The sequence below is a fragment of the Schistosoma mansoni genome, chromosome 1 (genome assembly GCF_000237925.1).
Source record: "Schistosoma mansoni strain Puerto Rico chromosome 1, complete genome".
Lineage (NCBI taxonomy): Eukaryota > Metazoa > Platyhelminthes > Trematoda > Strigeidida > Schistosomatidae > Schistosoma > Schistosoma mansoni.
Window position 1 is genome coordinate 55,288,845 of NC_031495.1, and position 13,492 is coordinate 55,302,336.

Consider the following 13,492-nt stretch of genomic DNA (forward strand, 5'->3'; position numbering starts at 1 on the left):
CACAAGCAAGTGGCTATCGAGGAACTCAGTGGCTGGGTGGATAACGCGACGGCGTTTGAAGCGAGGGTACTGGGTTTGAGTCCCAGAGTGAACATTAACTCTGAGATGCAGGTACATCCAGCTGACGAGTCCCAAATAGTACTAAACGCGCGTCAAACTGGATTCCACTGCTAGCCACTATCCATCTCTGCTTACTATGACATGAATTGTTTTAAAAAAATTGAACTGGTGATTCATTTATGGACTAAACCAGTTATTTAGAAATCTGACTTCAATATAATGTACAAGATTGGTTCTATCTTTGTCTTCTCTACCAGCTAACTGGGGTGAGAAGCCCAAGTTTATGCAGGAACGTTTCTTGATAGAGACCGGAATAATGAAATCACAATCAAGTTAATTCATTTTTATGTATGAATTAATTCAATGATTATTAAGTGCAAAATTTTATCAAACTTAGTGACTGTCACTTTGTACAAAATCATAATAAATTTATGGATACTATGAAGATATCTCAAAATCTATTAACTAACTTCATTCTGAATGACCTAATACGATTGCAAGTTCACTGAAAGTCGATTAACCAAATTCATTCTGAACAATTTTCTACAATGAAAATCCTTTATGAGTTAACTGAACTAGAATCATTTGATATCGGTGCACGAATTTTAAGATTAATTTTCTCCCTCATACGCTGTATTTGGGGATTTCACATTTCCAACAACTAAACGTGAAGTAAATCCACCACACTATCATAGTGTAATTTAAGGTTTGTGTTATATTTTGTGACCTGCAAATACATCAGTTCGTAATACTGTTTGTTTCTGAATGTATTACAGTGTTAATACCTGAAAAACAGCCCCTACTTAAAGGTCTTGCCGAACCAGACAGTTCTATATCCTGGCTTGTCACCATAAACATTCGGTTTCACAACGTGTATGCTACGTTTTGTATCCTACTAATTTGGTAAAGCTGATCTATGGTAAGGGAAAGCCAATGAGGAATGTGTAAATAATTCCAAGGTCTTAGAGCAAAATTCTTTAATTAGCATGTCGTCTGCCGATAATAAAAGGATAATCTCACGGAGTTACCCATTGGTTGTATTGTGAATAATTAGACTCATTATCACAAGATACTTGAGTTTAGGGTCAGAAATAAAATCCGAACTTTGGGGTTAAGATGTAGAGTTCAAAGTCATGCGTTAGGATTGTAATTAGGACTAAAGTGTTGAGTTAGAAGTTAGGGTTTATGATTAGGACGTATAGTTTTTAATATAGAGTTAGATTAGAATATTAAGGTTAGGATTTAAGGTGGATACAGTCTAATCTTGATATCAGATGTCAATTCTTGAATCGTAAACGCAAACTCTGCCTCCTACTCCTAAACCTAAATTCTAGTCATAAATCATCCATCTATATTTGCTGTATTCTGATTCGTTGAATATGCTAAGAGTTTATCAAGATCCCTCAAAGGTCCGCTATGTCTCGCCCTTACAGTTCAGCTTCATCGATTAATTTAGCTTCAACCAGTTTGGTTAATTATTATTATTCTTACTTTTCAGACGTCTGAACGTGTCCACTTAGATGCACAACTTTACAATTGGAATGGATGGTATTTTTTCTGTATGGGTCAATTATTATCAATTTTCAATGGTTTCGCTTTTATTACAATACAATTACAACCAGAAGATGGCGGTCTGCGTGTACTGTGTATTCATAATTCTGCACATAGAAACAATCCAGTACCAATTCAGTTACATCCCGGTGAAAATCCCTTTTCACGTCCTAGTAAGTCTAATTAATTCATTGAACAATACTTTCAACGAATATTATGTAACTTAAGCACTGACTACTTAAGAAACAATGCTTTCAAAATGTGTACGAGGATGTTTCCTATGATGGCGCATACGTAATACCTTATGGCAACCGTTGCTGCTACCTTGAAGTGGTGGTCGGGCTTGCCTATCGTGATGAACCAATCGAGCTATACTGGCTAGAACAATCGTTCCTCAAGGTCCTACCATGCCAGGCAGGTCGGTTAAAGAGCGGTAAGTCTAAAAGCAGCAAACCCAAGGTCCGAAGGCGAAGTCGTACTGCTGACTGTACAGAGGTGTGACGACAGTAAGGTGTTTCCTTCAGACAACCAGCATGACAGCGATGCTGCCTTCCCACAAGGAGGGGTGGGGTTAGAAAAGGTCGACCCTAAAAATGCACACCTCGCCTTATCCCACGGATATCCGTCTCCGGCGGTAAGGTCCCAACAAGTACGGAGCTAACACAAAAACTACCCACAAAAAGGTCGTGTGTGACCGACCTCAAGCAGTTGTCCCTTGGGCACTGCGATCACGCTCTCAGGTCATTAAGACCACTTCTAACCCAATTTCCTTTTCAAGTATCTCTAGAAGAACCCTTCCACGGTGTGGGCAACCGGGAAGTGACGACTGCCCTTATACCCCTAACAGCACTCAATGGCAACCATGTCCGGTGATGATATAACCGAAGTTTTTCATCCCTTAATTGAATTAACATTTCACTACTAAAAATAACAATAAGTTATTCGGTTTTTTTCCTTTAACATTTCGACTTCTGTTACTGTTTATTATTATTATTCATGGCTTTATGCAATATCATTTACTTTCCAAGGTAGGAGACAGATTTCGGAAGTAGCTTTCAGTATATTCGTTCGTGTAACACTTGAAAAATATTTATCAGTTTTAATCATCCCAAATATGAATGTAGAAATTTACCGTGAAAATTGAGATTTTTGGAAACGTTAAAAATTTGTCTACCAAAGTAGTATTGTTAAGAGTTCGTATAGTTTTTGTTGAAAATCGTCCACAATTTTTCTAAAAGACCCAAAAGACTTCATGTTCAGGGAAATTTCAAAAAAATCATTATTACAATTTAATAAAAGCTTGTAGGTTTATTCGATACTAATTTCACACTAATTCTTTTTATTCCAAAAACAAGTAATATGTTAACAGTTAGCCTATTCAGTGTGGTAGAAATTCATACCGTATAGATAAAATTCATACAACTATTCCTATAATTCATTTTAATGTATCTCTTTTTAATACCCTAATTGTTTCTACAATTTCTAGGTTTAAAATCACGAATGCTTCGTATGCATCAACATTTAATGGAGCTCATTGATAGTAATATCACAATTACACCATTATTTAAAGATGTTGACACTGAAACTGTACAAACTACAGAGAATGATGAAGGTAGAGAACAAACAAATCAACTGGATTCTGTGAAAAAACAAACACAATTAAATATACTAACTCATTCTAGTCTATCTAATTTAGAAGCTTCACATAATAATGCACGACGTTTTCGTAGACGCCTCGGTCTGCGTCATGATCCTATTTCTATCAATTTAGCAGCTACAACAATGGGAGGTCATACATCTAAGCTTCAACGCCAAGCTTCATCACCGGCTCGTGTTTGCCTTACTTCAAGATTTTCAACAAGAATTCCGATTCAGTCTAATCCCACTGAGAGTAGTGGTCTTTTAGATTCAACTACTTCGGTATCTTTTGGTTCAATCATTTGTAGTTTGTTAAAACGGAAAGATGGAACATATGTTTCTGTGAAACCACGCGCACCTACAGTCTTTAATTCAAAATCATCGCTCAATGAAGCGTTGTTGCTTTCTGAGAATTTTTGTAGTGGTTTCAAACGTGTACGTATTGCTTCGATTAGTAAAGAAACACCAGTTTCATCTGTAAATACAGAGTTCAACAATACAGCATCAAAAACACAAACTAATCCAAATGTGTTGTTAAAGTCAACTAAACGACATTCAAGAAGTTTCATAAGTATGTTTTCACAACTTGATCTACCACCGAGTGTGTCTTATACACCTTTTATTACTACTACCACTGCTTCCGGTGCTACTATTAATCGTAGTAATAGTAGTAGTGTCAATTCTAATATTACTACTCCTACTGTATCTGGCACTTCTATTTACTCTCAGAGTATACCGGAAATTTTCGATTTTGACTCTTTGATCAATTCAGATTCGCTGAATATAGGTACAGCTTATTTAAATTTATGTGATACAACATCTTTTGAAACAACTACTGAAAGTAATATTACGACAGATTTTACCGATGATGATAATTATAATGATGGTGATCGTAAATTTAGTAAAACTGATCAATCGCTTACAAATGCTACTAATATGGAATTGTCGAGGATTGATAAATTATTTTTTCCTAATGAAATTATCCATGAAACATATAATAGTGGGCAATTGGTTGTTTTGTTGCGTACAGAAGAGTAAGTGGATTTTACAACTGCGTTTTAATTCCATTATGTATGAGGATCACCATCCTTTTCCAATGTTCTATTTAAGCGCAATATCTATCATTTTTGAACATTTTCCTCTTAGTAAGTGGATGAGTGTTTCATTGAGAAAATATCGTTTTCACTAGAGATTTTATTTTAACCATTTGAAGCTATCTACATATGCCTGCTATCAATAAGCGATTGTAGCGCATCCCAACGTTTTGGATGGAAAAAACAAATGACAGGCAGAATACTTGGAGACCAGACGAGAAGACAGTTCAGATCTCAGAACACACCGAGAGATAGAAATGGATGATTGAAAGCTATGTATATACATTATGTAAACTTTGTAACTTCTCTCAAAAATATAGATTACCTTCTGCTTATTGCTTTCTTTTACAGTAGGAGGACACAGAGCGTGTGATTTGGACTTTGTCACACCAGCCAACCTAATGAGTTAGGTGTGAATCAGGTTATATGTGAAAATAAACCATATGTAAAATAAATAGACGTTTATAGACGAAGCATATACATACGTTTATATAGTAAACGTACACCCCACTAGTTATGTAAGAAATAGTACAACATAATATAATAGGTTTGTAAATGACCTGCTAATCAGGCTTGTATAAACAAAATGAGTTGTACGTAAATGTGGTAATATCAGGTGCAATTTTTTTCGAAAAACTTTTATCTTACCCTAATACAATTTTCGGCTGTTTTTTTTATAGCTTAGGATGTTCAGACCGCTGTTATTTATTTCAATGTTATGCTATTTGAAACAACTGATTGGTTGTAGGCTCTAAAACATTTGTGGTTTTGGTGAATATCTGAAGTTTTTGTGGGCTGTCGAGATGTGTTTGATCATAAAACGTAGTTATTACTAATAATTTTTTGGTGTTAAACTGTTATCTTTGCTTGTTTTAAAAGTTGCAAAAATGTCCTAAAACTTAACAAAGACGTGAACAAAAAGTTTCCAAGTTGTATTGAAGGTACATCTTGGTTACGAGTTTCAATTAACAAAAAATCTAGGTCCACAGTTTCCTATAGATTAACCTCAGTTGCCTAACATCAAAATATTATGATTGTAATGTCGAGTCACTTAGACAATTTGTCACATAATTTTATTGATAGAGTCTGATCAGCATCAAAGGACAAGAAATGTGATATTATCTTTTTTTATTGAGACCATGAACAGATTGATGTCAGACCACCATTGAGAACCTGAAAGCACTGAATGGCCTTTTCGTCCCATTGTGGGGCTCCTCAACAGTGTGCACCCATGATCCCGCTCGCGGGATTCGAACATGTGATCATTAGTGACCAGCTTCGTGAGGGAATTCTTGGAGTTCTAGTGAAAAGCCGTGAGCAGTGGAGCTAATCCGTGTCAGGTAGAGACAGGTATCTACCTCAGTACAGTGGAAGATGGTCACGCGATTTCGTGGATTGGTTGAGGTTAGACATTGACACCGTTGGATGGCGGCTCAGTGGTTTACAGGTTAAGTGTTTGCGCGCAAGACCGAAGGTCCTGTGTTCGAATCCCGCATGCGGGATCGTGGGTGCTCGCTGCTGAGGGTCCCACAGTAGGATGAGGCGGCCGTCCAGTGCTTCCAGGTTTTCAATGGAGATCTATCATCATTCGGTTCATGATCTCAATCAAAAATATAATAATCTCCACAAGCCTAGTCAGAGTTTATTGACTGATATTCAATCCCATTAAGAATAAAACGAATGTTTCATAAATACTACTCTATACTTTTATCTATCTATTTTTTCCAGTTCTAAATTTATTTTGTGTTTTCTTCGTTTTACACCCTCTTTCCTTTTCTATCTTACATATTCAATAGTGATGATTCACGATCATCTGAATCAACCATTGAACGTCTTATCCTCATAAGAAAACATATGTTAACTTTGGCTAATCAATTATTAGAGAGATTACAAATTGATACATATTTATCTTCAACTAATTATACATCATTATCAACAACATCGTCATCATCGTCATTGTCGGGGATTATTGATAAAATTGGACCAATTAATGCATTGAATAGAATTAAACTAATAGTTATGCAAATATGGGATATATTTAAAATGGATAAAGATTATTCATTCAGTGTAACATTGAATAAATTATTTATTGTTTTTAAAAAGTTATCCGATCTATTAAATGAAGGTGAACAAACAATTACAGCTTATGAATTAACTACAAGTGGTTTAATACAAGTTTTATTATTATGCTTGTCTGTTGCATATGCTGGTCATTGGCATTGTCATGTAGGTTTATCATTGTTTATCTCTTTGTTTGTTTGTATATTATTCATAACTCAAATGCGTTAATATGTACAAATCTATGTATTTAGCTTCAAATTGTACTTTAAGTATGAGCTAATGATACTACTCAGCGACCTAAACTGAAATAGATGAAAGCAGAGTTGGAAGATGAATGTCTTAGTCATGCGACCGCCGCTCAATCTATTTATGGATGGAGTTACATCTTTTTTAGTGATTTGATTTCCGAGATCAACTTACTCATTGCTTGGAGAAAATATTTTAAGCTTTTATGAAAACTCTTTTCTATGTTTTGTGAAGAACTACATAGTTTAGGAGTTAGTCTTTATCATATAAACTAATATCATCTGGAAAGCTATTGAAAACTATAGAGACTTAAACAACTATTTTGTTATGATCATAGTCCACTCAATAATACACACGCAAAACATTACGTAATATTCAACCTGAAGACTTGTAAATATTGCATGGAGTAGAATACTTTTAGGCTATTGGGTCAGAATACGTTTCTTGATCGTATTGTATTTCTCTTGTTCATTAATATATTTTGGTTTTCATCCATATATTATCTGGTGTATTTCGTTATTTTATCTACATATAGATATTTTCTATGGAATTGGACAATACAACAGCTTTATTGTGGTATCTTCAAGAGAGGAGACGAGTATTTGTACTAAATATGCTATCACATTCCAAGTCCAAAAGTATATCACTTCTTGTTAGACGTTTAGTACAAGCTTTTGAGTTAACAGAGCATCTTCCATTACGATTATTTTCTGCAGCTCATCTGTTACGATCATCATCTACAAATGCTTCATCAGTTCATCATGACACATCGAATCACAAACTGGACAGGAATAATACGAATAATAATATGAATGATAGTAATAAAACACTTAAGAACACAAATACAAATTATATTCCGCCTACTAATTTAATAAATAGGATTGGTTATTCTGCATCTTTACCAATTAATTTTATTAATTCCTCATTCAGTCGTTGTCATTCAGGCATTTATACAGATCATGGTGATCCAGTTTCTATCAATTTTAAACAACCATTTCAAGATAGTATGGATGCTAAAGAATTAGCTGCTCTGCTACGTTTTTGTCCTATTCTCTTGGATTATCCAGAATTTGATTCATGTTTTACGCCTAGTCTGCATCAAATTGCTAAACGTCTACCTTTATATTTGGATAAATTGTCAAACCTACCATCAGTTGTCGAGTTGAAGAGTAATAATAACGATAATAATACTACAGAGAATAAACTACATCATAATAAATCAAAACGATTATATAATTGGCGTGGTAAATTGCTTTTTGTAAGCCCTTTAGCGACTGTTGGTCAATTAGAACGTTTCCTTAGTCGTATGTCAACAAAACAATGGTAAGCCAATTGATTCATGGATTTACATATATTTTCAGTAGTATTATATAATTGTGGTGTAGATTTTAATTAAATGATGGTGACAAACTATACGCATAGTTACTTACTAGACTAGAACTTGCGTGTATATATTATGAAGGATGATTTATTTATTTATTTATTTAAACACATAAATATTGGTACAAGGGGGCACCAGATGTATATGCGCCACACAAAACAATGAGAATGGAAAGAGAAAAGGGGTAAGGTGCATATAAAAAAAAGAAGGAACAACAAGAACCATAGAGCGTATGTTAGCGTAATAAAAGTAATAATAGGGGAAACAGAAATGTGCAACCAGAAGGTCTCTTTCAGTTAATGAAGTTATGACCACTCTTTATGAAGAAAGTAAAAGAAGGTTATGGCAAGATCGCCACTGGCTTCTATTCTTAGCCATATCTGATAACGTCTATAGCCACTGTGTTGCACCATCTCTCGGACCCCAGCCAGGGAGTCGTGAAGGACCAACAGAAGGCAGTCCTTTGCAGCTTTCTTTCATACCACGGCACCATGCCATACACTGACCGAAGGATGATGATACTCAGTATCTTGCTACTGAGAATTTACTGGGTGGTGTGTAACCGTTTTTATTTAAATTTTGCTACACTTTGTTGATCGTAGCTATTATCTTGATGACCAAACCGAGCTATATTGTCTGGAACATTCGTTCCTGTAAGTCTTATCATACCATACAAGTCAGTTAGAGAGCAGTAAGATTAAAAGTACTAAACCTTTTGTTCAAGGTTGATGTTGTACTGAGGCAGTTTAGTGTTTTCCTCAAACTAACAGTACTCGCGACAATGCTGCCTTTAGGTTTGATACACCATCTGACTGCGAGAACTAAAGTAGTCGGTCGAGTGGCATTGTAATCTGTTTTTTGAATGTTTAAAAGTTGAGTGCGTTATCTATACTCAGTTCTTCTACTACCTACTTTATTCCCGACGCTCTCTAAGTTTGTCATCTGTCAAATCGCACCTGTAAAGTGAAGTTTTGTTTATCGAAGTCATATTTACTATTTTATTGCTCACAATTATTATTGTTACCAGAACTCTGCGAATCACACTGTAGTGGGTTAAGAATATTTTGTGGTAAGGATAACGGCAATTCCATATTCTCTCGTTCTCAATCTTTAGTACGATAAATAGTGGTTAATAACCACTGATAATACTGTGGCCCATACATCAATAGAGATCTTCGATATTTTATCCGAAATACTCTACTGTTTACAAATGATATTGATTAGTACAGCACATTGGGTATCATCTATTATTGCCTTTCATATTGTCTAGTATTACGTTTCAGATCAGTAGTAGTGATATTGTAACAAAGGTATTAGAAAGGTTTGTTTATTCGCCATTGTAGAATGGTAACAATAGAAAATTGGAATATATATTAATTCAAGCAATTCTTTTTACGAATGCTTTCTCTTCACTAAAATAATTCATAGTTTATTGCTGTTCAATATTAATGTCGTGTGATAGCAGTCATTTGATTTTTTGTAAAAACGTTCGTGACACATCGATTTTCGAGTAAATTTCAAAACTCATTTTTAAAAAACTGTATTGGTTATTGAAATATTTCTATTGATGTTTAAGACTGAGATTGATCAGTCTCTTTTTTACTGAGTTTGAGTTCTAAGGTCAACATCAACTCTGGAATGCAGGTACAACCAGCTATCACGTCCCAAATAGGATAAAATGCTCATCCTGGATTCCATTGCTAGTCACCATCTATATTTTCTCTTGATTTGTATTTTCCCTATTTTTAAGGTCTAATGTGAATGTTTTTTAATTGTTTACCTGTTTATTAGGTATGAATGTTCTCGCCTTGATCTTAGTTTATGGAGTCAAATTCATTTAGCCAATAGTTTTAATTCTACCTCCGGTTTGTACTTTCCTGCACCTCCACCTGGAAATAGTTCAGCTGATTATCTTGGTGGTATAATCGACTGGCTTGCAACTAATGGTAATCGTCGTCCTTTAGAAGATTGGATTAATCCAGCCATTGTTGGATTGATTAGTATAGCTGCATCAACAAGTAGTCCTGTTAAAGGTAGAGCAGTTTCAATATTAGGACCTCAAGCGGGAGCTCTAGTTGGTGGTTATACAATCAGAGGTAGTGGAATAGGAGTGGTAGTTAAACCGAAACGTATGAATTGTCCAAATGGATCTAATCAAAATGAAAGTCGAGGCAAAAAATCTATGTCAGATCAAAAATCAAGTCATACTTCATTTTCTACTGTTAATATAAATGAGAATGAAACGCATGCTTGGATAACAGTTGATTTAGGTTTACAATTAATACCGACTGCATATACTTTAGCTTATTTAAGGCGAGCGGATGCTTCAGAACATTCACTAGCACCTAGGAATTGGAAATTAGAGGTTAGTTGTGTTTCTGTTAATCGAGTAAAGTAATCTGATTCCAACTTAAAACCGAGTATACCAATTTTTTGAAATTCGATTTAAGTACTTATGTTGGGAGCCGTTAACTATTGAATACATTTGATAAGTTCATGCCCAACTTACTCAGATCAAATTAACATAGGTTTCATCTTTTTAATCTCTCTTTATGGGTAATGATTTACTAGTTAGATACTTCAACTACTATTTACTTTACCATTCATTGTAAAACGATAGTTAGAATATTTAAGTATAGAGGTACATAACAAATAAAGAAACAAGTACCCTGCTGAAATCATGAACCGATTTAAGTTAGGTATCCATTAAAGCAAGAAGCATTGGACCATCGTCCCATCCTAATATGGGACTTCTCAGATCTAGTTCTAGCGAGAAGCTGCGAGCAGTGGAGTTAAAACGTGTTGGTTGTGTGAAAGTTACGCACTAGAGACAATGAAAGATGGTTTTGGAGTATCGTGGATTGATTGAAATCGGACTTGTGCACCACTGGATCATAGCTCAGTCGTTCAAAGGTTGAGCGTTTGCGCGGCACCGGAGGTCATAAGTCCGATTCCCATTTTCAGGGTTGTGGATGGGCACTGCTTAGGAGTCCCACACTTCGATCAAACATCTGTCTAAAACTCTCAGGCCTTCAATTGTTTGACGTAGATCGGTTTGTGGTCATAATAAGATTCAACGATCTCTGTAACCCCTTAGTGATGAGTAAATATTTGCTTACATCATTATTAGTATAAGTTTGAGTTATCTCATTGCTTATATTCCTGACTGGGTTTTGATCGTTTGCTGTTATTGTTGTTGCCAATTCTGCATATTGTGCAGATTGCTTTGATATATCTATATTGTCACAAGTTTGTATAGGTTTGAAGCGAAAGCTACTGGGTTCAAGTCCTAGTGTGAATATCCAGCTGACGATTTTCATATAGGACAAAAAATGTTTTATGGATCCCACTGCTAAATACAATCCATTCCATAAAAATTATTTCATTGTATAATTCATAGATGAGAATTCTTTCAACGATATTATTTTCTGAGGCTGTACAATCGTATTTATGATGGTTTAAAAGGTATCTAGTAGTCTAGTAAGAAAAAGTGACTACATTATCAAGTGTTCAGCGACTTAATTTTCATAAGGAGGTTCTGTAATCATCTAAACCTTGATTACAAATTGTGAGATCAGAATAGTTTATAGATAAGAAACTCGAAACTCGACACATTTATAAAAGAAATTAAGAACAGTGCAGGAATATTAACTGAATAGTAAACATAGAAATTTCAATGGAGGCAATAATAACTGATTATCAAGTAAAAATTGTCTGAGTGGGATGGTGGTATAATGAGAGATTTCGCATACACTAGTTTTGCACACTCAACTTTCAGGCTTGAAAGGATGAATTGCTAAAGCCTGAATCAGGTTTTTTACTTAAATTTGTTTTTAAAGTGTTAATCCGTCATCTGATTTCCTTTGCATTAAACTACTAGGCTTCCAACGACGCTGTGACTTGGATTGTTTTACGTGAACATAACAATGATTTAAGTATTCAATCAGTTTCAGGTAGTCGTGCCACATGGAGTATAAATTCATATCATAATAATTATAATAGTAATAAAGCTGAAACAATTTCTTCAACCCTGAACACAGCATGTACTAAAAAATCTATAAGAGGTTGGCGCTTTTTTAAAATTCAAACAACTGGAACAAATGCAAATGGCGGCAAACAATTAGCTCTTGGCGGTTTAGAATTTTATGGTAACGTTTATTCTGTACATGATTCGGTAAGTTTGATCTCAATGCTTTTTAACTGTTAGAAGTTAATAAGAAAAATATTCCTCTTGTGTATTAAAGTTTTTACGTTGTTAACTCAAAGTTTGCTACCACTGAGTAGCTTTGGAAAAGGTTTATACTTGAAATTTTATGTTTTCATTTCATGATTCTTTCCGTCAAAGTTAAACTCTTTTTCATGAGACACCGTACGTAATCAATTTTTCATTTATTGAAAGAAAACTATTTCATTAACGTACACTCTGCTTGCAGTAATTGAGAATTCTTCTTTGCATAGATCACATTACGTATTGATCTTAGCTAGACAGCTATTGAACAAACAGTTGGGTCGTGGATGGACATTACTTAAGACTTCCATGCTAGAACGAATTAGTTGTCCGGTTCTTCTTGGTTTTCTATCGTTGTCTATCTGAGATCAATGAGTGACGTCATCCATGAAAATATCCACAAATCACCTATAGTAATTCTAATTTGGTTACTTTTGAGTGAGTATATTGTGGGAATAATTTACTCCAGTATATCATTAGCTTGTATCGTTGCGACATTTTAGTGGTTTATCAAGATCTTCACTAACTGCTTTCTTTTTGATTACTTAATACTAAAATTATGTAGGTTTCACAATCAACAATAAATATACACTCCTTTTTCACCGGTGGTTTAACTATTAAAACATTCAGCTTGTAAGTTGTAGGTGTCTGGTAGGTTATGACAAACTCCACCATCTTATATGTAGCCGATTGGGTAATATTAATATCCCTCACACTGATAATGGGATTCAGGTGATTACATAGACTTTTACTTGGTAAATAAGTTCTAACATTTTTTACGATGTTTTTATTCGTGAAAGATTAATGTTTAACACTTGTTAATGATCCCCATATTTTTTGTTTTGTATTAACAATAAGCGTATATGGTATTCTGTCTTATTAAATAAAGACATAATCTCTGATGAGATAAATATCTTATTATGTTCCGTCCTCTCTCTGTACGCTTTTCAGATTGCATTTTAATTAGGATGACGTTGTGCTTAACATTCTTGAATTTCAAAGTGTGTTAGATGTTCTATCCTCCTCTGTAACAACTAGGGCTTTGAAAAAACGATTAAAACCATTAACTTTTGTGGGATGTTTTTGTTAGCATCCAACTTGATTTAATTGATCCCTCGAAGTTGGTACCAAATAACCCCATTCCTATCATTTTTCATGCACATAATCATGTTACTACAGTTCATGGAGTAGCGGCTAGTGAATTACGGACTTCGACTTTCAGCTACTAAGTCG

The 13,492-nt window shown here is 34.7% G+C and overlaps 1 protein-coding gene across 1 annotated transcript in view; it reads left to right on the forward strand.

Annotated features, from left to right (window-relative positions):
- Smp_169180 (hypothetical protein) overlaps positions 1-13,492 on the forward strand; it is a gene marked incomplete at its 3' end in the record, with an annotated part of 53,525 nt that overhangs the window by 19,462 nt on the left and 20,571 nt on the right. Inside the window, exons 10-16 of the mRNA XM_018794908.1 lie at positions 1,559-1,784; positions 3,098-3,820; positions 4,022-4,283; positions 6,347-6,569; positions 7,186-7,973; positions 9,823-10,396; positions 11,912-12,205. Coding sequence (XP_018649274.1) covers positions 1,559-1,784; positions 3,098-3,820; positions 4,022-4,283; positions 6,347-6,569; positions 7,186-7,973; positions 9,823-10,396; positions 11,912-12,205 — 3,090 coding nt within the window. The remainder of the gene's footprint in view (positions 1-1,558; positions 1,785-3,097; positions 3,821-4,021; positions 4,284-6,346; positions 6,570-7,185; positions 7,974-9,822; positions 10,397-11,911; positions 12,206-13,492) is intronic.